Raw genomic sequence first — 24,071 nt, forward strand, 5'->3', positions numbered from 1 at the left:
GGCCTGATGGACGGTGCCACGCCGGGTCGACTTGGTCTTTGACCGATCTCCATCTTGTTTCGTGGCCATCGCCGCTGGTCCCACAATCGCACCAGCAACGCCGTAGAGGGCAGGCAATCAGGGCCACGAGCTCCGGGGGGGCCACCCCAGATCGGCGGGGTGGGTCACAGCCGGCAGGCAGGCAGGGTCCCCCAGCGAGGCCACACCAACACAAAAAGCTCCGCGATCTCACTTGCAGAGACGGTGCGAAAGCGAAAGCGAAAGTGCGGGGTACGCGACTCGCCAGGCCCGGCCCGCCGTTGTTGTTCACTTTGCCACTGGGTCACCCCCCAACGCAAATCCGGGGTCCGGCGAGAAGAAGGCCGCAAACTTCAATCGGTGCTCACTCCGGCACCCGAGGTCCGATTTGAGAACGGAAAACGGGTACCACCTCAGCTCAGGCTCACCAACACAGTCCCCTCAACCGAGGCAGGATGAATTCAGGATAGACGTGGGAGGTTGCGGAGGTCCTCGGGAGCCTCGCACCTACGCGGCCATCTTGGTTGCGCGCTAGGCTCCTCCTCCTCAAGGATCGACATCTTGATGAGATTCACACGCCCATAGATTGTTAATGGCAAGTTCTTCCATCAGGACAATAGAGTATCTATATCCTTTGCCACCCTTTTCAAGTTATATAATGGTATTTCATCCACAAGGTTGACAATAACAATTCCTAGATATTTTATGTCTGCACCCCTCCAGTCTTCTTAATTTGAACACATTATCAGAGTTATTCACCAAGTATCCAGAGAAGGCCCCAAACTCCGCCGCCAGTCTCTCGACCCTAGGCATAGTTTGAACAGGGTCAGATGTATAAATGATCAGGTCGTCGGTGTATATCCTAATCTTACTGCTAAGAGAAGGGAAGTGGAAAGGGATACCCAGATTGTCTCTTCTTGGTAGCTGTGTGAATGGCTCAATATAGATGTCAAACAAAAGAGGCGACAGGGGCCAACCCTGCCTTGAATACTTAACCTCTTCCATGCTCATGACGTCTCCCGGCCGTCATGAGTCCACGATGGGCGTGTGCGGACGACGGCCGGGAGACGTCATGACCACGCCCACAAATGAAATGTCCAGCACTGCGGCAGTGCTGTGGCGGAATTTGCGCCGCAGCGATGAGGTTAAACTCCTAGTCAATGAGCCATTAAGGAGAATTCTAGTTGATGAGTTTTCATAAAGTTTCTGAAGCGTAGAGATAAAACAGGGCTAAAACCCAATATTTCCAAGACCCCCCACAAGTATGCCAGCATACCCAGTCAAATGCCTTGTCTTCATCTATTGTGATCCTAGGCAGGGGATTGAGCGAGCAGTGACATGATAAATAGTTCCAATCAACTGCTGTGTTAGTTCTTAGATGTGCCACTTTGGCATGAATCCTTTCTGATCCGGATGTATCAGCTGAGGGGGCTAACTTGGCCAGTCTCCGTGCCAGGATGCTTGTGATGACTTTATAATCTGCATTTAACAGTGAGATTGGACGATAGGAGTCTGCCTTCTTAGGATCCTCAGCAGGTTTTAAAACCAAAACTATTGTGGCCTCTTTCCACGAATTTGGGATCTGTATCTCCCCCCCTTCGATATATTGAGTTAAATAATGGTTCCCGTTCTGAGACAATCTCCTCTACTAGGAGCTTATAGAGTTCTGATGGAATTGCATTTGAACCGGCAGCCTTCCCGTTCTTTATATGTAAGAAGTACTCCCTAATTTCCCCGTTGGTTATTGGTGCTTCCAAACATCTCTACCCTTCACTGTGAGCTCTACACGTTTCCGCCAATCTCTAAGCCTCTCCAAGTCTGGGTAAACCTCTACAGCGTATAGTTCAGAGAACAGGGAGACAAAGGCTGTACTCAGTATCACCTCTTTTACTGCATAGGTGAGAAAATTCACCAAAATCTTCCTTGGCTTCTGACTTTGAAGGTTCCTTTTGAAGGAGTCTCTATGTACACTCTGTATTTATTGCTCAAGAATAATGTCTGGCCTGTCTTTCAGGACTGTGTCTCGCAACAGTGTGTTTATAAAAGACTTGATATTAGTTCCCTCCTCCGCCTCTGGGATATTCAAAAACCTAAGATTATTCCTCCATGAGTGATTTTCAACCCTCCCAAGGTCTTCCCTTAATTCTTGGTTCTGCTTGATCAGCAGGTTTATCCCAGATGTGTTTTTTACGATGTCCAGTCTAATCATGGCTACCACCTCCTCTAATGCTCTGGTCCGAGCAGCCACTTCTTCCAGTTTTTGTTCTAGCACAGTACAGGAGGCTTGGATATCTGCCCAACTGGCCTCCGATATCTTAAATCTGTTTTTCATCTCCTCTTTTAAGCCTAAGAGGATGGCGGCCAATGATTCATCAGGTTGCCCTCTAACTGAACCTCCTGCTGTTTCAGTCACCTGCTGACTGCTCTACAACTGATCTTGGTTTGTCTGCTAGTGCAAGAACATTACAATTGTTATTCGTAGGAACCTGAGCTGCGTAAGCCTTCGCGTGGCCCACTTTCTGCTTCGGTATTCATGATTTTGCTTGAAGGAGTATCTCTACCAGCAACAGATGCGACAGAAACATTATCCATGCTCAGGATCCTATGGCTTGCGTCCTCTTCCACACCTCCTTCTGCACGTTGTGAGGCCAGTAGGGTCAGGACTTTATAAAAGGATTTAAGGTAAGAGGTAACCTTAATCTGGGGGGTTGGAATCTTTCTGTCCCTTCCACGCAGGCTGTTCCCCAACAGCTTTGCAGATTTCCCAAAGTTAGTAACTGTGGTCTCAGCATCCGCTGCCTTTCCAGGCAGGCATTTCTGCGCCTTCACCATATTCTTAGCACCAGTGGCCACATAAACCGGAGGAAATTCAAGCCCAGGACTTACCCTTGTTGTTGTTATAGCTCGGGTATGCTATGTGTACCTTAAGATCTTGCCACTAACCTTACCAGCCTTATCAGTGGGTTGACCACTCTTATCCATAAGCATAGGGTGCTGGGCCCACATGACTTCTTCTGCAGCCTCCCTGATAGTCCACCAACTACTCCCCTGGATGTGAGGTGAGGGCTGCTGGATGCCTCCAGAAATGCAGCTGCAGCGGGTGAAAGGATCTCCTAACTTTTCTGCTGACTTGTGCTGCCACTGCCGTGGTGAGCCTGCGCGTGGGCTGCCCCGATCCACTGCAGCTCCCTGGGGGCAGCATCCCAGCGTGGGATCTCCACACCAGCCGACTCGCGTTAGACACTGCTTCGCTTCAGAGGGCCGCTGCAGACAGACAATTTGGCGCAGGGCACGGAGGTCATTTTATAAGGTACAAGGTATATGCCAAAGGGGTTGGGGGGCGGGAAGCCCACTATAACAAAAAAGAACAAGTTCCTCCCGCCGCTTAGCTCACAACCATCATGCTCCCCGCCACCCAAAGAACTGCAAATCTTTCAGAACAGTTTTAGCTCCACCCGATCGCTGTGGCTACACCTATAGAAATCGAGAAACATGAATCAACGGCCAATAGAATAAATGGAAAAGCATCATCTGAGTTAAGGTTGACAATTACCCAAATAGACACATTGTAGAGGATTATTTGAAACTAAAAGAGGTGGACAAGCTGCAGTGGTACTTTTAATTTGCTGACAGATGTCACAACTGACAACATATTATTTTGTCTGCTTGCACAGACCATGCCACCAATAGCGTTTTTGAAATATTAAAACTGTAGCCACCACACCTGCTTGGACAGATGCTAATCCCTCATGAGCAGTTATGATTAATTCTAGCCCTGCGGTCCTGGGTGGGTATCACTCGATCTCCCACTCCGGGAATGAGAGCAGAAGGTATGTTTTGGTCACTCAATAGATAGTATTTTGCTGGATATGTTTTAGTTAATGGAGTGCAACTGCATAAAGCACTGACAGCAGCAACCTTGATGTCACCATCCACCTCTGTGTGAATGAGTGATCGCAGCTACAACGGCCATCGGAACTGCTGCTTTGGCGGCTTCATCAGCCAGTGAATTCCCTGCAACATGTATTCCAACACGCTGATGACCCAATGTATGAACTACATGAGCCCATGCATGGCAAGCATTCTTTAAAATGGGCCACTTTTCTCCAAAGCAATTTATGCTTGATAGTGTTTCCTTTGGAATTTTTTAATCCATTCAAGCACTAATAATATAGGTTTTCATTAAAAGACTGGATACAGTAATACAAATCACACACTATGAGTGTGGGGAATTCACGACCAGTGTTCTCTAGTGCCAGAATTAAACCTTTCAATTCAGTCTGCTGATCGGTAGAGTCCGCCTAAGGACTGTGTAAAAGTTTACTGTGGATGAAATGCTCCATTTTCAATGACACCACGTACTGCTGCACATGCGGTATCGTTGTTCAGTGCCAACTGCAGGCTGCGCTGAACCATCCGTATATAGAATCATACTGTTCAAGAGGCAAAATATCGCTGGCACGGGGTGTATTTGTTCATACTGGAGAAATCTTTGTGTTTACAAAGTAGGATCAAAGACAGTCAGCATCAGTATCTGTTAAGGAGGTGGCCTCTTGCATCCATCTTGGATGTAAGGCTTTTGCGCTAGAACCCTTGCCTTGGCGACAGCCTCTAAGGCTGGAATGGGCGTAACCACAATTATGCATTTCTCCAAGGGAATGGTCTTTCCTTTATAACAGCTGTCTGAACTGCAGTCTGTATTTTTTCTGTACACGCAAACACAATTCAGCACGCGAGTAGAAATGGGATATATAAGCAATCTGTAAAGATAGGGTTTGCACACCTCTATTGATCCAAACTCTTTATTGACATTTATCATTAACATCTCCAGCTGACCAGCAATGCTCCTCCCCCTTAACTGCTGCTGCCCAATATCCATATAACATCCATATTACAAAAGCACCTCTCAATGGGCTTTTTGTTGTTTGGTGCGACTGCAACTATGGACGTTTTTCAGGGGTCGCAGTTGCGACCACTGGAATGGCCCTTGCGACCACTGTTCTCAAAGGTGGCAAAATCAGTGCCTGGAACACTTCCTGATAGTTGTCAGTCGGGGCTCCATTTCCTGGGTTTCTACCAATTTGGAGTACAATTAGCTGGAATGTGACCCTATCTGGCAGCTGAGGTAAGTCAAAAATGTTTTCAATTAATGTTGTATGCGTGCTTGTGAGAGTGTTTAAATGTGAGTGTATGTGTGAGCATTTGTAGTGACTCAAAGTAAGGGTCAAATGGTGTGTGATGTCTCTTCCACTACCTATAGCATTTTTGTGAAATGATGCTGGTGTCTACAAGTGGCTGTGTGCCAACTTGCAAGTTCTGTTAGAGCGATTGATTCTGCATCTAGACTGCACCACGTCTCTAGAAGTCTCTGGCAACAGCTGCCCACTCTATCTTCAGTGATGCTGTACGCTGCAATTAATCTCTGGTACAAAAGTCGTAGGATAGTGGTGATAATCATGGAGGGCCATGAAGGGATTTATCTCTAGGAGAAATTAGGTAGTTCAACACTTTATCAGGTGTTGGCAGTGACAGGGAGACTATGCCAGAGATAGTGTTGATGCCAGCATTACACCACTTCAAGGCACCTTAATGGTGGCGCAATCTTTGACTGCGATTGCTTACTGTGCATTATTGTAACTTGGGTACTAGGTTCAAAATAGGGATGTGTACTCAACCATAAAAACAATTTGTCATGGACTGTTCCTACAGTTTTTTATGTTGATTTACGGCTGCCAATCTTTTCTACTTCTGGTATCTTGTGGATGTACAATATCTCACTTTCACATTTTAAAATCCTATTGCAAAGGTTATTTTACATTTACAGCTGGTACATGATAGTGATAGCTAGTTTGAAATATTGTATGAAAATGTAAGAAAAACATAAAATGAAAAACAAAAATACTGGATTGGTAAGCACTTTGTGTATGTTATTTGCAGTCATTGGTGCTTACTTTTCTTGTTTTATAGAGTACTGCCAGGGTGGAATTACTCTAATGTTGGTCATAACCGCTTAGTGTATTTGTTATCTTGGTATTAAGTTAACTTTTCTGACTCCTTTCCGATTTCAGTGTGCTGACTTCAATCTGAATTGGACTGCCTGAGTCTTCTGCCAGACAAAGCTTCGTGAATGCAGAAACCAGAGCAAAACATTTCAGGCTAAGAGGCCAAAGGTAACAGATGCCCACAGTGTGCTACACATAAATAGAGACCCTTTTGATCAAGTCCCTGTCATGTGCAGAAGGTAAAATCGAATGTTTGAAATATTTGTTTGGTTGTAAAACTTGATTTCAATCACCAGGATCATAAAAGCACCTTTTTCTACAAATAATAGACAGAAATGTTGCGAACTAATATGCGATCCATTTGTTTAGGTCAATATAAAATAAGTCGTACTTTCGAACCTTAATATAAAGGAGTAATGAGTTAGATATTTGAACATAGTAACGAAAAAGTCATCATTTTGGGAGCTGCTTTTAGGTAGTGCACTCTTACGCCTCCCATGTCACTTAAGATTTGGTTAAATGATGCTATTCCAAAGAGCAGGTTTTGTTGTTACACAAAGAAATTCAAAGAGTGTGTGGGGCTTTTTTCATTCGGTCTCTCTCCTTTCTGCACATTACTTTATGTGACAGTCACAGCCGGACTCCTTTCTCTTTTTAGGGGTGCTGCAGCAGTTGCTGGTTTCCATGTCTGATGATCTTCCTAGCAACAGCGACAGCACTATTCTGCATCATTGTTCTACAGCACGGTTTTATACGATAAGCTGGAGTATGCATTTTACAGATTTTAGACTGACGTTAGACATAAAGTGGTAAAATCGTTCTCAGGAATTTCGTATTTGTAAAATATTTTTTTAAATAATGTTTTATGGAGTATTTGCCTGCTTGCAATTTTAGGAAACTATTTAATAAAGCTTCCTACAAATGTTGAAATTATGTTTTTAATTTCTTTCTTTTCTTGTTTTATATTCACCATACTGGAAAAAGCAAACTAACCCATTTAATCTTATATTGCTTGCCAGATTGTCTGTAACCTATACATTAACATGTAAAAACATGGTGGATTCTGTGGAAAGCCTTTGGCAAATTACAGTTCTAGTACACAGTTACTAAGCAATATTTTCTTTATTGGAGACAATAACAAGATAGTATCGCACTGTGCTCCGTGTCTCTGCTTCAGGCTATCAAGGATATGAGAACGAACGGATGTATGTCGTTACAACGCACACTTTTACAACGCATGCACTTACAACGCATTTTTTACAACGCACAATCCATTACAACGCATGACATTACAACGCAGGACACTACAACGCATTTTTAAAAACTACCTTTACAACGCATTTCCATTACAACGCATACTACCTTTACAACGCATACCATAACAACGCATAATATTAAATTGCATTTAAGGTAAGTATTAGATAGTATAGGGGTAAAAATTACTATTCTAACTCCAGGGGGTGCAACAGTAGGGTAAGTGTTGGATAGTATAGGGGTAAAAATTACTATTCTAACTCCAGGGGGTGCAACAGTAGGGTAAGTGTTGGATAGTATAGGGTTAAAAATTACTATTCTAACTCCAGGGGGTGCAACAGTAGGGTAAATGTTGGATAGTGTAGGGGTAAAAATTACTATTCTAACTCCAGGGGGTGCAACAGTAGGGAAAGTGTTGGATAGTATAGGGGTAAAAATTACTATTCTAACTCCAGGGGGTGCAACAGTAGGGTAAGTGTTGGATAGTATAGGGGTAAAAATTACTATTCTAACTCCAGGGGGTGCAACAGTAGGGTAAGTGTTGGATAGTATAGGGGTAAAAATTACTATTCTAACTCCAGGGGGTGCAACAGTAGGGTAAGTGTTGGATAGTATAGGGGTAAAAATTACTATTCTAACTCCAGGGGGTGCAACAGTAGGGAAAGTGTTGGATAGTATAGGGGTAAAAATTACTATTCTAACTCCAGGGGGTGCAACAGTAGGGTAAGTGTTGGATAGTATAGGGGTAAAAATTACTATTCTAACTCCAGGGGGTGCAACAGTAGGGTAAGTGTTGGATAGTATAGGGGTAACAATTACTATTCTAACTCCAGGGGGTGCAACAGTAGGGTAAGTGTTGGATAGTATAGGGGTAAAAATTACTATATTATGCATTGTAATGGTATGCGTTGTAATGGTAGTATGCGTTGTAATGGAATGCGTTGTAAAGGTAGTTTTTAAAAATGCGTTGTAGTGTCATGCGTTGTAATGTCATGCGTTGTAATGGATTGTGCGTTGTAAAAAATGCGTTGTAAGTGTAGTGCGTTGTAAAAGTTGCGTTGTAAAGGTTGTTCCCCGAACGAACAGCAAGCAACACTCGGCAGGATAGTGGTGGTTTCAACATTGCCTCGCTACAACCACTCTTGCACACTCTTTACGTGGGAAACGCTTGGTTGAAGTCTCTTCGTTTTTTTCACACCGCCACTTATGAACTCGTAGTTTCCACAGGACAGTGACGGTTTCTGTGTTTTCTCAATAAAGTGGAACTTAGCTGCCTTTTCCAATAGTCTTAAATGAACAGACACCAACTGCTCTGAGTCCAGGCTTTTTTTCTCCGCGGTTGCCGATTCATGCTTTACCTTGTACTTTGAGGATTGCCTTGGTTCCCTTCAGATAAACATTGCTTGCTCTGTACCTTTGCCTTGATCAATAGGGTTGATGCGCCTGAAGGGATCATTGTTTTGTTTTATAAATTCAGCAGCAGCAAAATGCCTGAACTGCCTTAGTCAACCGCTGCCCAGAGTTAAACACGACCTAAGCTTCATATCTTCAGTACATCTGTAGCTGTAGAGACCAACTTGTAGATAGATGATCCATAATGTTAATGTCTTCAATAAACTGCATCATTACTTGCCAACAGTCTAGCTGGGACAGTCGACTCCATTAGAAATCGAACGCTTGCCATACAGATATAAGGTTTAGTTGTTGTAATATCCGCTGGACGATGCAGCTTCAACTTCAGAGGAAACCGTGCCTGCAAGTAGGATTTTTCTCTCGTCCTCCCAGTAATTAAGGCTTCAAGACGGGTGCTGGCAATGTACAAATACTAGATAGGTGTTTACTGGTATTTCTTTATTCCAGTTGCATTGCTCGTCTACCATGTTATTGCACTGAACCACGCTGCGTGTAACACGTATGTATTGTAGAACATTGGAGCACTTGATCCAAGTACACAGTTTGGTTCTATTCTTCATCAAGAGCCAATCCTGGGTTTGAACCTAGGTGCGCAGATTCAAAGTCCACAGTTTTGCAAACAAACCATAGCTCCCGACTGTACTGGGCTGTAGCGGTTACATATGAAGCAACAACCATTTGAAAAGGTGGCATAGCACCAAGTTTACAACCTTCACCTCATTATACCATCTTGGGGAGTTTGACTTTTCCATTTGGGAGAATGTAATATAATAACACTTGACAGTTCTGCTGCTCTTCCGGTACAGAGTTGCCAAGTGTGATTGGAAGCAGGAGCATATGATGGGTGACGCTGAAGTTGTCGGTTTTTATTATCTAAATGGATAGAGCTTAGTAGTAATGTGACAGGACAGGATCGACAGGTAGGCGCTGCCGCATGAGAGAATGACACTTTATTTGGCTGCATACAGAGACTACTACAATTGTGAGTCTCTCACATGAACCTTTTTCCACCTGGCTGAAGCCTACACGTACAGTATGTTAAAAAAAAAATGTTAGCAACCCTACTTGCAACTAGGGACATGTTAGTAGCTTACATACTATTACTTTGGGCTGTCCCTCTTTCTCAAAATATTTGCTTGGCGGGAAAAAATGCTGTTGGAAACCTGTTGCCTTGGCACATTTAACTGGACAGTTAGACTCTTTTTAGCATGAGCCTTTTTGATAACATAGTTCAACAACAAAAAAATGTGATCCACGTAATATACAGTAGCTACCCTTGTAGACTTTCAGGAGAGCAATGTATAATAGTATTCTGGCCCACCCACACACAACCTCCTTCTCTAGGTTACCGATCTCTTGGTTCAGTTCTTGTCCTAGATCTATTTTGACTTCCCTCACTTTTGGCAAGGCAAGTTCATCTATAGTCTGCATCAGTGAGACACCAACCTGGTGAAGTAGTGATGTCACCACTACTCATTCTTTCTTTAGCCAATCGCAAGAGCTCGATTAGCTTGTTTATGAGTCAAGTACGGGTTTTGTAGACCTCGAAAGTGAAACCATATGCCTGGAGAGAACAAAGAGGAACAGTCCTGCCTGCCTTTAAAACTCCTTGCATTCTTGCCGATCTCCACATAAGAGGAGGGCGGGTCTGCACTGCCATTGGCTTAGAAGGTATGTGTTCAGCAACTGACCAACTGAAAAGTCCCTTTGAGATCTAATAGATGCAGAAGATTCGCCTTGTAGACATGCTGCGCGAGTTCGTGAAAGTCTTAACTGGGTAAAATATTCTATACATTAGTCTGCAGATGCTTTTGGATACATTCCTGTGTAAAGATAAATACTGGCCATTACTCGATACACCAAAAATATTAACCTAATTGCAAAGACCTAAGGCTTGACACCAGAAAGAGATGTTTAAGTATAAAGATATATTAGAAAGGCACACTTGAATATGAATACCTGAAAACATTTTAGAAGCAAATTCAGATTTGTAGAACGCAAAAAGTGAACAGACCAGCTTAACAGCAAGCAGTGTATTCAAAAGGACAACGAACATCTGTGGTGATTTAGCCTCTGGCGTTATTTTCCCTGGTCTGTAATAAGCTATCCGAATAGCACATCTGTACCATGTACGTGTCCTTGATTTGTGCTTGTTCAGAAATATATCACTTCTTGGTGAAACGGCACAGGGTCCTGGCACTAGACACTTTCGCAATAGTCTTGGTTCTGCTGAACACACACGGCTGCATTGTAGTTTACGTTCTATCTATTCACAGTTTGGGGAATTAACACATTTGAAAGACACCTGAGAAGTGCAACAGGCATATCGCACCGAGGTATTAAATATACAACACACTCTGTAACGAAAACAACTGAAATTGAAAAGTAAACTAAAATTGAGATAATTATCAAATGAGCCCCTTTGAATATTCATAATTACAAAAGAAAACTCTAAATCGTGTAACTTTTCTAAAATGCTGTTCAGTTACTAAAAGCCACAACATCAGGAAGGAATCTCCTTAAAAGCTGGGGTGTCTACAAGATGTGTGCACGAGAGGAATAAACCTGGGATTTTGGTCTCCTGTAACTGTGATTTTCCTTGGATTACAAAATGTAGTTAAGTGCTCACATTAAGACATAGATCTCCCACCCAAAGATAGAGAAAAAAGAATAAAGCATGAATGGAGAGAAATGTGAAATACATTCCCCGTATCAATTATTCTTCCGAAGTAGGATGGTATTGGTATAGTCCAACAACAATTCCCAGCAATGGCGAGATACAGTGCCAGAGGCGTATGCAGATCTGTGGTGAAGGCTCACACCACTAATTTTTAAAACATAGATGTGATTTACAAAGCTACGGCTGTCAAGACTGTCAAATGACTGGTCACACTTAAATTAGTAAAACAATTCTGTTTAGAAAAAGCATTCTTCAGGTTTTCAGTCCAAGAGTCTAGATACTCCCTCAAGCAGTGGTGCAATACCTCTGGAACGCTAAAGGAGTAAAGCTGAAATCGCATGCTATCGCTCTTCTTTAAACATGATCCATCTGCACTGAAGACCCGCAGAGGCGTGAGGGCTAAGCAATTTTCAAACCCTTTCCTTGTATCAAACCAGTAGGAAGCAGGATACCCCAAAAGAACGCCAAATATGGTGCACAAATTCCATTCTTGGCAGTTTACTGCCCCCATAGACACAGTTCCAGGTTCACCATTTCTAAATAGGGTGAGATGACTCAACAGTTCAAAAACGTGTCCCTTGATCTCCTCGGAATGGCATGGTTGACAGACCGTCGGACTTGTCTGGCCTGTCGAAGCATCCACAAAGGCAACAGCATTTCTGTGCAGAGCAGATTCCAGATTCAACACTGCATTCTCCACATTCACCACAATTATGTTATCTACTATGTCAAGTAGATGTACGTGGTGCTTGATCCAACCAATGAGTTGAAGTTCCTGAAGGAAGTTGCAGAGTGGCACAATCCCAGCTGTGCTGTAATCATACAGGAAGGCAGGTTTCAACCCACAATCTACAGCTAGTATTTCAGTGGCAAGGTTCAAGGAGATGGATGGAGGGAAATTCTTCTTCTTCTTCTTCCCTGTCCCCAGATGACGTTGTGCTGCTGCGATCAACAGTGGAGAAAATGCTGCAGACATTATTTGGCGGTTCAAGCAAACATTTTGTCTGTTTCAGTAAACTAATCTAAGAAACAATCTTGAACCCTTATTGAATTAGGCTGATTCCATGCGATCACTGCTCTCAAATTTGTGAACTCATTACACATGTAATTTTGCTTTTGTTATGCTTCCATTCACTGAAAGAAAAAAAAAGAACTATGTATTATTACAAGTTACATAAATAAGTCACTTAGATTAATGTAACCAAATGTGTGAAGAAAAGATTCACTTGACAAAGTAGTAGATACACGTCAACAGGGTTTAGCATTAAGAATGGTCAAAGTACTATTACAGTTGGTCACACAGAATACTCAGACTTGGTACAGTCTGTGTTACTGTTACTTCCCAATTAGTATATTCGCATGGCCAGGCAGGTACATTTACTACTGGAATGCTCTCACCAGCCTCTAGTTCAATGATAAGTGCATCCGTGGGGCTGGATAACGTTACTGGAATCAGGATAGAATTGTCCAGCAGTAAAATCATTAAAGGCAGTTAGGGGATTACAGAATCGGAATAACAGATCTGTGCCGAACTTTGCACCTACCGGACTGCTCCTACATTTGAAGAATATATCTATTTCGAAATTCTCAAAAAGTCTCAGGAGTAAATGTATACATGCAGAATGTGTACAAGTTTTCAAACCCTCATAGGAAATGTAACACAAGTGACTATTTGCACATGTAACATTTTTATTTCTCCACAAAGAAAGTATTTTCCCCTCTGCACATACCATTTTCTCTATATCCCCTCTTAAGTTTGGTGGCAATTATTTACCATTCATATTGTGGAAGCAAACTTAAAGAAGTAAATTTGTATATTTTTCCATGTTTGGAAACTACTTGCAAATTGTTGGAGATTACCCACAAGCTTAAGTTTCTGTGGGCATTGAAGAACCTTTACAGGTCGAGTAAACCCAGAAGGCCCACTACCTAATACACTTCTACTACTACTTTTACAATTGTGAAAAGTCCACCATACTAGCAAAATTGCAGCACTCGTCAATGCATGTACTGAAAAGTCTGTCCTTTCTCATTAACCAGAATCAGGAATTTTTGCCAGGCAATCAAAATGTTTGCATCCATAAATGTATCTTGGGTACAAAAATACTTTAAAAACATAGAGCTCATGGTAGTTCTGTTTGCAATCATTAGTTGATAAGAACAACCTTTTTGACCTCTAATATCTTTTGGATCCATTTGAGAAGTCATCCTCAAACCTTTCAAAGATGCGGAAGCACATGGGTTTGATAGGTTTCATGAGTCTAGTAAAGACATTCCAAAACCTGTCATTCACATTTAAAATCCCATAAGCATATTTCCTCACTGACACACCAAAAACCTCTAAACAATTTGAACCCAAACTTGAACCAGATGGTATTGCTTGGCTAAAATGTAAATACTTTTCTGGTCTGGTGTAAATCTGTTCAATAATTCTGAAAACAACTAAAAATGAGAGATTAAAAATGTCGCACGTCTGAATTCTGAATCTAACTCGATCACTCACACACAGGCTGAGAGAATTGAGAATTTCTTAATGTGACTTGTCAGACTTGCGCAAGCCATGGATTGTAAAAAAATATTGTGCAGTCTCATGAGAGCAAAGTGGGTACATCACAAACTGAAGGAGGGGTGGGGTGATACTCACAGGGGTGGAAAAATTCCATGGTGCACAAAAATCAACTACTAACCACCAGTGGCAAATCACACTTTGACTCAAGGGGTGACATGCAGCTTTTTTTTATTCCCTAACACACTTTCACTGACTCACTTTTACTGACTAGGATATTAAGCTATAGAGTAAAGAGGCACTAGGCTATACACCAAGGATCTTAGACAACATCCCTATATCCATTAATACTAGCCCATCCCTGTTCCACTTTAGGAACAAGTTGCATATACATCTCTTTAAAGAACACCACATTGTGATGAAATACACTTTTGCTATCAAGAATCAACTATTTTTCCAATCACTAAATGACTGCATCCTAGCCTTTGACACTGTACAGCTCTCGGCTGCCTTTTGGGAAGGCATGCGCTATACATATAACACATACATACGTGCATACAATAGTCCTGTGACTGAGCTCCAACAAGTCCTTAATAGTCTGACCCAAGAAAAGTAAACTTGTATCTTTGAGGAATCTTTGGCTTACTCTTTCTTGTATCTTCCTCCATCTCAGGAAATTCAACACATTTCAGCCTCAGGAGGTAAGTTTCATAATGACAAATAAGCATTCATTTCAGGGCCTTAGTCACCTTTAGCCCTGCAAGTCAACAGCAGACTAGTGCCATCACTTCTGGAGCAACATTTATCAATGGTCTTAAGCAGACAGGTTGGACTTCATCAGACCAGCAGGCAGCTAAGACCTCTCACCTTTTCAGATCCAAGAAAATTCTCTGCTCAGACTTGGTCAAGTAAGGTATTTTAAAGTATAAACCAGTCAGTCCATCGGTCTTTCAGCAAGTTATCCAGCCAATCTTTTTTTTTTTTAACACCTTTATTTTAATTTTCAACAATCCTGCAGCAGTTACACAAACAGTATTGGCTGCAATCCACAGTACCTTCATGAGGAGCTCGGCTAGTTAGGTTCAGGACTTTACTGATCACAATAGCACATTGGGGCTCTCCTCTCCAGCCATCATTGATTATTTTCCCATTCTGGCTCACTCACGCTAATATCGGGCTCATCTTGATTTGCATTTAAGAACACCCCACTCAGTTCCCTCTATTCCCTGAGGTCATCTGCCAATTTCTCATCCCTTCGGCTCAATTTCATATGTTTTTCTTCGGCCATTGTCCACCCTCTCACATTGCGGTGCCATGCATCTACTGTGGAGGAGTTATGCCCCATCCATGTTATAGCAACCCTACGTTTTGCTAACACTAACAGCAGCTGCATTAACTTGTAAGCCATCTTGCATCCTTTAGGTTTTTTAATGTGACCCAGTAAACAGTGTAGCGGTGAGCAGTCAATTTGGAATATTCCCCTCTGTACATCGGCCCTTACCTGGGTCCACAATACATCCATCCTAGGGCAACTCCAAGCTAAGTGTAGAAAATCCGCTGCTCTATCCCCACATCTTGGAAAGTGATCTGTTCAAGAAGGTGTAATACGATCAAGTTTCGCTGGCATATATGTGTGGGGCAAAAAATTGTAATTCACCAACCTAAAACGTACTTTACAGGATACTGTATGTGTCAGCCCACTAATGGCGGTGCACATCTTATCTTACATGGGTGTTTGCAGGTCTGCATTCCATGCCTCCCTCGCCCTAGGGGGAAGACCAGCAGCATCCAACCTCATCGTTTTGTAAAGCAAGCAGATCAATCGACGTCCAGCGCCACAGGTTCGAATTAGGTCTATGGTGTGTGTTGTCTGCAGGATCACGGGATAGGTAGCCCATGTCATTTTAAACACTTCCACCAACCCTGTGTAGTGCAAGTAGTGCCCTTGTACCAGTGTGAGATTCCCACACGCCTGATCATGTTTTAAAAGTCTCACCAGTGTATAACTCTGCCATCACTTCGCAGCCATCGTCCCTCCAATCCTGGAATGACAAGTGTGCCATCATTTGTTGCACTGGCGCCAATACCCATACAGCAGTTCCTGATGAAACGGGCCATGTTTCAGGACTGATTCCACGTACAACTGCCAAACAGAAGAGGTTTGACCTACTATGTAGGTGTTAGACCTGTCAGCCCTTTGGGTGGTCCCTCCTCATCATTATTTATTTTGTCCCACTTTTGCCTCAAACCCTGTTAGTATTTTTCCTTTTTGGGAACCACCAGACTTTTTAGTGTTGATGCAGGGTCAGGGAGCCATTTTCCCTACCCCTGGAACTTCTGTCTGAGGGCCTGAAACACAAAATGGTGGCCACCCATTGTCACCTGTGACATCACTGGAACCTACTAGTACCTTCCAGAACATTCTAGAACCCTGTGACAGTGTGAGGCAGGTTTAGAATGTTGGGAAGCCAGCTCAGAGTTGGCAGTTGGAGTTGGCAGTTGGCACCTGACTGGTGAAGGGAGAGCAGCACAACACTGAAGGAGGAAGGAGTGAGGCAGCAGGGGTGGAAACTTGTGCCTGGAGTGGGGTCCAGAAACCCACCCTTGATACTAGTCCCTACTGACTGAGCCCAGCCTAGAGCCCTGTGTGGGATAAAGTCAAGAAGAACCAACTCAAGGACCTGAACAGCCGGAACAGGCCTTGAAAGTAAAGAACAGCAAGTTCCTACCTGCCTATTGGTATCTTCCTGGAGTCCGACGCCGAGAAGCCTAGAGACCTGGGGCCGGAGGTGAAGAAGCGGCGCTGACTGGAAAGCAGACGTCGTACCCGGAGCCGCCAGAGGTCGAGAGAGGGTGCCGACGGAGGTCGTGGAGACACCTGAGGTCGAGGAGGAAGTCACCTGAGGTTGAGTGTGCGGCGTCGACGGGGGAGTGAAGTCCGCCCTCCGGAGTCGCCGGAGACCGAGGTGAATCGTGCCGGAGGTCGGGAGTGCAGATCGCACTCCGGAGTCGCCGGAACCTGAGGAAAGGAGCACCGGAGGTCGGGAGTGGAGATCGCACTCCGGAGTCGCCGGAACCTGAAGGGAAGATCACCGGAGGTCGGGAGTGGAGGTCGCACTCCGGAGACACCCGGAAGTAGGGAGATCGTGTCCCTGTGACGCCGGAGACCGACATCGAATCGAGGCTGCCCAGCGACATCGAGCCGAGGCCGCCCGCCAACATCGATCCGGAACCACCTCACGGCGTCGACAGGAACTGACATCGAGCCGAGGCCGTCCGCCGACATCGATCCGGAACCGCCTCACGGCATCGACAAGAACTGACATCGAGCCGAGGCCGGCTAGCGACATCGAACCGGAACCGCCTCACGGCGTCGACACGACTCCGGCGGAGTCGGAAGTTCATAAAGAGGGCAGTAAGTGGAATAGAGGGCGCCTAAGGCCCTGTGGAGCCCTAAGAGACCATCCTAGGGGCTAGAGAGGTGTTAGGACCAGCCTGGGAGTGCCAGGGGTGGACTGAGACTGATACAGTGACCTGTGTGAGGGGTTGTGTAGTTTGGGAGAGCCAGATTCCAAGATTACCCTTGATCTACCTCAGTTTTAGCCTCAGCCTTATCCAAGCTAGGTGAGACACCCTCAGGCCATCCACATAACCACAAGCTGTGATTGGGCCAAATCAACCCATAGTACCTCACAAATGTGACCTGATTTGAAAGTGTACTGACGGCTTATATTTATTGAGAGTATTGTATTCTTTGTATTTATCCTATTTATTGTCTCACAGTATTTATTCCCTCACAGTATTTATTTGCCTATGTATTTTATGCACATCTATTTATTCATTGATTATTTATGATCTGAGCTTGTTTATTTACCTACCCTTTTTACAAAAGAAGCTTTGTGTACTGTAAGTGTGTTATTATTTATTTAACCTGCAACTAAGAGAAAACAAGATAAACACAGGTATATTTTCATAAATTTTTTACGGTGTAGTGTCGTTTTTGGAACGGATGCACGCATGGTTATTGTGAGGGTGTGACGTACGCTTAACACGGTGCCTGACCTGTGGTAAATATTTCATTACCGGTACTATTTTTATGCGGTAAAGTCTAGTAAGAATAACTCAGTAAATATAAGAGGCAGAATCCGTGGTATTAGAGGTTCTAAAAGGCTTTATTCCTCTACAAAGGAATTACAGTTCGAACTGTAGGCTTCAAATTCCATCACCACGAAGGTTCAGGAAGGGAAGGCAATACATTATTGACAAGTAATGATATTTATATGAAAAGTATTACATTAAGACAGATGCAAGAGGCGTAACAGCTGATAATACAGATAATGATACACATACGTAATGAAAAAAGGCGTAAACATAGGCGTAACTAAAAACGTCATTAAACATGATGTCACAAGTGGGTGGATCCATATGAGAATCTTGCAATGTCAGCAGAAATACTTGGCAGAGATGCGCGCGCAGCCGCATGACGTGTGATTGACGTGCAACTAGAGGGTGAAGGGGACTTGACATTTAGCTCTACTTGTGGAGACAGAAGTCTGAGGGGTCATGTCAACCTAATCCCAAATCATATCTAATATCTTATGTTTAAAGAACTGTATTATCCAAAAGGAAAGGTCTCTATGATGGAATCTATTCTATACTGACTGTTAGTGCGTGTACAAGCGTCTAAGTGTCTACATGAGATGCGAGGGGGCAGAAATCTTCCATGGTAACAGGGGCTATGAATTACGTGCATGAGGACAGTGAGGCCTGGCCCTTCGCTCGGTAACTGGAAGAATGTTTACCTAAACTACTAGACAGGAATGCATCGGATGAGGAGTGGAGCAGATAATCTTGAAGGTGAAATACAGTTTTTGGCAGGCAACAGGCTGGATCAGGCACCGTTAGCCGCGCAGGGAGTAGGACAAAGTTCATGGATACAGATGCGGGCTCGGACTGGAGCTTTCAGAGGCAGAAGGCAGGAAAAGGCTTGATGGCAGAATTCAGGGCCTACTCGCCTGAATCTGTAAAATGTGGAAAGTGAACCACATAAAGTCGGTGGCCTTTCATACTTAGAAATGGAATATCTGACCCATTCATGGCGGATCTGAAAGAGGACATGTTGACGGTGGACGCACTTGTATTTGCGTCTTCATAACTGGAACTGGAGGGAACATACATGTACTTATAGCATGCACATGGAGCCGTTGGGGTCTACGATAGGGGACATAACTGATCACAAAATTCATATTTCCTCATTCCCTCCTTGTCCCCTACGGACCCTCAGGAGATATCGATCTTCATTAATCCATCGATCTGTTCATATAGCATCATTTGTTCTTCTTTCTTCTTCCGGGATCTTGAACGAAAACTTGGATGCGGGATACACGATGTGGCACACAGACCACAAATCGCTGGCCCACATTGTAGACATAAGCAGCAACTGAATAGTATGAGAAAGCCAATACCTAGGAAGGATAGGATCCTCCATCCCCAGGCTGACAACACGCTCCAGAACCAACCGGACCAAGTCCAGGTGCCTGGACTCTGGTGTATCTGGCTTATAATCTTATGAAGGCGAGTTATGGCTTTATATACCGACGGCGAGTTTTCTGGTATGAAAACACAGCAACTTGATCCGATGACCCTACAAGCTCCGCCCCTATCGGCCAGGATGACGTCAAGGACAAGACGATTTTGAAGCACAACAATCCGCATAGCAGACTGCTCTTCTGTTAAATTGCCTAAGGCGGAAGTAGTCTCGTTCACTACTGCTTCAAGGGTTCTAGTTAATCTACGTATCAGCTTACTATTAGTGACTGTACCTATATAGGGAAAGAAACCTTTATTGAAATCTGTGTATTGCTCCCATGCCGTTTCAGTGTAATCGACAATCGGGAGATCTCTCTGCTGTCTATTGTGTACTAAATGGGTATTTCTGTGATAGTCAGGAGGGGCTAGGAAAACAGGTGGCAGAAGGAATGCTATGTAACAGGTACCATCCCAATCTAGAGGCAAACGTATATATGCGGTCTGGCCACATATGAAGTAGGAATGACGGGAAGCTCTAAACGTAGACTTGCCTTGATCACTGAATTTTATTACAGTGGTGCATTTACTATGGCCCATGTGTATGGAACCATTCTTTCTTACACATAATTCCCCTTTAACTGGGAATACTGACATAGCGGATAAGATTGGTGTATCTTCGGATTCAACATTCAGAATCATGAGGTTAAGTGTAAAATTACCTAATCCATATACTTCATTTTCTAGATCAGTTCCTGTTCTTTTGGGAAGTCCCTCCTTGTTAGGGTAGCAGACTTTAAGCAAAACTAGGTTCAGGTTTCCCCATACCCAGTTGTCTTGATAAACTACTGAATTTGAATCTAGGGAATTAATCAAACTAAACCATGCTCCACAGGAGCCATTGTGTGTGAACGGGTACGGAAAGAGAGGCAAAACTCCCTTATAGTTCTGATAGGGGGGGAGTCGGCCACATATCCAACAATTTGTAGCATTGCTGGTCTGATGGGAGTGATGTAACATACTAATAAAAGTGTTGTTGCGCAGCGCAAATCTATAAGACAACTCATGCGGAGGTAATTCGCTAAAAGAATGTTCAGCAGTAACATTGTAAGCACGTTTGGAAATAGGGTAATACATATGTAGCAATACACTAGAAATGATGATCAAAAGACTTAGAAAAAACAAAATTAATAATGTCACTATGCAATGACTACGAAGCGATTTACAGTACGCATGTTTTTTAAGCTTTATCTGTCTATTTCTCTCTCTATTTCGGTCTAGAGGATACATGTCAGAGACAAATTCAACCGATTCACCTTGGAGAGGACTTAAACAATCAAATTGTCTGACTTGCTAGACCTTAGTTTCAGTTTATAGAGTTCGTTTTTTGTTTGTTCAACCAAGGGGAGCTTTGAGTCTGTCTGTGAGGGAATGCAGGGCTGAGTGTTCACATCGGACGGTAGTCCATAAAATTTCTTGATATGACTCGAGTGCAACCACCCTTTACGTCCCTAAACCTTCACGGCTGTCCTTGTTGTCAGCAAGACGAGTTTGGGCGACTTCCACCTGGGCTCCAGCTGGGTCTTCCGGTCGAAGTTCCTCACAAGAACCAGATCACCTGGAACCACGTCATGGGGCTTCCCCTCAGTGTTATCGGGAAAAGCTGCAGCTACCTGTGAACGACAAGATTGTAGTGCAGACATCAAGGAAGCCAGGTAATCTGTCAGCATATTACAGTCAACATCAGTGATTTTACGAGGTATAGGCGTCCCCCACATATTTGGTGGTCTACCGAAGATCACCTCGTACGGGGATAGCCCTGTTCGAGAATGTGCTACCATTCTCATGTAAAAGAGCGCAACTGGTAAGGCTACTATCCAATCGACACCTTTTTCTCTACATATTTTGGACAATCTAATTTTCAGAGTTTGATTATGACGTTCCACAAGACCTGCTGCCTCGGGATGTCGGACACAGTGGAATTTCCATTGGTATCCTAACAGAAGTGAAACGTGTTTCATTAGTTCGGATGAGAATGGCTGGCCGTTATCTGAGTACACGACACGTGGCAAACCGAATCGTGGGAAAAATTCTCGAACTAACTGTTTGGCAGTAGTCGGGGCAGTGTAATCTGAAACCGGGTAGGCTTCTGTCCAACGGGAAAGAGCACAGACAACTACGAGAACATATTTGAATCCTCGACATCGTTCCATCTGGATATAATCCATCTGGAGGACTTCAAAAGCATGATCGGGAGGTTGAAATCCACCCTGCTCTACGGGGATGCTTTTACCTGGATTAAACTGACAACATATCATACAGGTACGTACTTTCTGTTTGGCTGCTGCTCGCAAGTGTTTGTTGAACCAAATGTGTTGAATGCTGTCTAGCATAGCTTTTTCTCCTAGGTGCGCTGGACTATGTATTGTGTTAATGATGACTTGAACCATGGAGTCGGGAAGAAACCATATAGATTTTTCCTTCGTCATCCATCCTTGATCCGTTTGGATCCCTCCTAATTCAGTCCATTTCTTTATTTCTTCTGGTGTAGCATGTGTCTGTATGTCAATTACATCAAGGGCGGGATCCTTAACTGTCATGCAATGTGTTGGTGTCGGAACTATTGTCTTTGTCGTGTCCGTTGTATGAGTCTGATTCTGAGCAGTCTGTTTAGCTGTTCTGTCAGCTAGGTCATTACCCTGAGAAATGATATCGGTAACTTTTGTATGGGCTTTGCATTTCATAATCGATATTGCAGTAGGTAGATGAATCGCGTCTAATAGAGCTTGAATGAGGGGTCCGTGTTGGATGTGGGCACCGTGGGAAGTTAAATAACCTCTCTCTCGCCACAGTACGCCGAAGTCATGGACGACTCCGAATGCATAACGTGAATCTGTGTATATGTTGACTTTCTTATTTTTGGCTTGAATACAGGCTTGTGTCAGAGCGATGAGCTCTGCTGCTTGAGCTGACAAAGTGTTAATACAATTTGTTTCAACGATTTCAGTGTCTGTTGTGACTGCGTACGCGGCCACTAACTCTCCTGTACTTGTTCTCATACATGAACCATCTACATACAATGTCAGGTCTGGATCTGATAAAGGGATGTCTGTCAAGTCTTGTCTGGGTTTCGTCGTGATAGTAATGACTTCAATACAATCATGTGCTAATGGATCTGTTCCATTTACGGGCAAAAGTGTGGCAGGATTTAACGTATTACAACGTCTGATTTCTATATGTGGCTGAAACAATGTTAATTCATAACCTGTGAGTCTTGCTATAGTCAAGTGTTGAGTTTGTGTGCGGTTCAAGAGAACCTCTACTGCGTGTGGTACTTGTACTGTCAATTGATGTCCTAACACTATGGCATCGCTTTGTCTGATTGCTAAAGCTGTTGCTGCCACCGATTTCAGGCACGCAGGAAGAGCCTGAGCTACTGGATCTAATGTACTAGAGAAATAAGCACATGGTTTGTGTGATCCTGCTTGTTCCTGAGTGAGTACTGACAAGGCAGTACCTTCGCGTTCTGTAACAAAGAGTGTAAACTGTTTACTGTAACATGGTGTTGCTAAAACAGGTGCTTGACATAAAGCTTTCTTTAAGCTTTCAAAGGCATGTGTATGTTCTTGAGTCCAAGGGAGGACAGTCGATGTGGCTGCCTCCTGTGTTGTCAACTGGATGAGTGGTTTTGCTAGAAATGCATATTGAGGGATCCACTGCCTACAGTATGAAGTGAGACCTATAAAAGCCCGCACCTCCTTTTGTGTCTTGGGTGGTAGCATGTTAGCAATTAACTGGATGCGATCAGGTGTAAGCTGTCTTCCCTCCTTGGACAGCGAGTGCCCAAGGTAAACAACTTGCTGGACACAGAATTGCAGCTTAGAAGGGGACACCTTGTGCCCCTTGTCAGCCAGAAATTTTAAAACCGTCAGTGACGCTTTTTCACATTCAGGTTCGCTTCGGGCGGTGATCAGCAGATCATCGACATATTGAAGCAAGGCAGTGTTAACTGGCATGTGGATACTGTCAAGTTCTCGTTTCAGTGCTTGGCTATAGATGCTGGGACTTTCTGTGAATCCTTGAGGAGCGCGTGTGAATTTAAAACTTCGTCCATTTAAACTGAATCCGAACAAATATTGACTTTCCGGATCTATTGGGACGCTAAAGAAGGCATTCTTGAGATCAATTACAGTGAAGAACGTTGCTTCTGAGTCAATTGCTGTTAGTAATGAAGAGATATCTGGGACCACAGGGTATTGTGGTACAATACATTTATTTAATTCGCGCAGATCAATAACTAATCGATATACTGGTGATGCTTTTGGATCCGTTCTCTTAAGAATCGGAATTATCGGGGAATTACATACATTGGAGTCGGTTTCTACAACCACTCCTTGTGCAATGAGCTCGTCAATGATTTGCAGCAAAGCCACAACAGCATCTGGTGGTAACTTGTATTGTCGCATTCGTGGTAGTACTACTCCTGTTTTTAGTGTGACTCGATATGGTGTAATGTTCATGCAACCAACATCAGTTGGGCCTTGTGCCCATAAATGTGTAGGTAAATTCTGCAGCCGGTGATCCATGTCTCTGGACACGTAGTGACCTTTGAAATCACGTAAAAATAATCGTACTCCTTCCGGAGAACAACATATTATAGCTTCTAGAGCTT

General features: G+C 43.6%; 1 protein-coding gene and 1 long non-coding RNA gene across 3 annotated transcripts in view; one reads left to right on the top strand and one right to left on the bottom strand.

Annotated features, from left to right (window-relative positions):
* The window catches only part of LOC146869523 (uncharacterized), a 65,712-nt gene that overhangs the window by 19,461 nt on the left and 22,180 nt on the right, over positions 1-24,071 (top strand). The window contains exons 2-3 of one of the 2 annotated variants that reach the window (XR_014981433.1): positions 6,087-6,188; positions 6,679-6,829. This is a non-coding gene — a long non-coding RNA (uncharacterized LOC146869523). The remainder of the gene's footprint in view (positions 1-6,086; positions 6,189-6,678; positions 6,830-24,071) is intronic. The other variant, XR_014981432.1, reaches the window with a different exon arrangement.
* LOC146869524 (UPF0739 protein C1orf74 homolog) lies at positions 10,754-12,343 on the bottom strand. The gene has a single exon (XM_085654147.1). The coding sequence runs from the start codon at positions 12,341-12,343 to the stop codon at positions 11,537-11,539; it is 807 nt and encodes a 268-aa protein (XP_085510273.1). The 3' UTR covers positions 10,754-11,536.

This window comes from Triturus cristatus, chromosome 1_1 (genome assembly GCF_964204655.1).
Source record: "Triturus cristatus chromosome 1_1, aTriCri1.1, whole genome shotgun sequence".
NCBI lineage: Eukaryota > Metazoa > Chordata > Amphibia > Caudata > Salamandridae > Triturus > Triturus cristatus.

What these genes read in the sequence shown, in the direction of transcription:
- LOC146869524 (XM_085654147.1), bottom strand. Translation starts at nt 12,343, where the DNA reads ATGTCTGCAGCATTTTCTCCACTGTTGATCGCAGCAGCACAACGTCAT.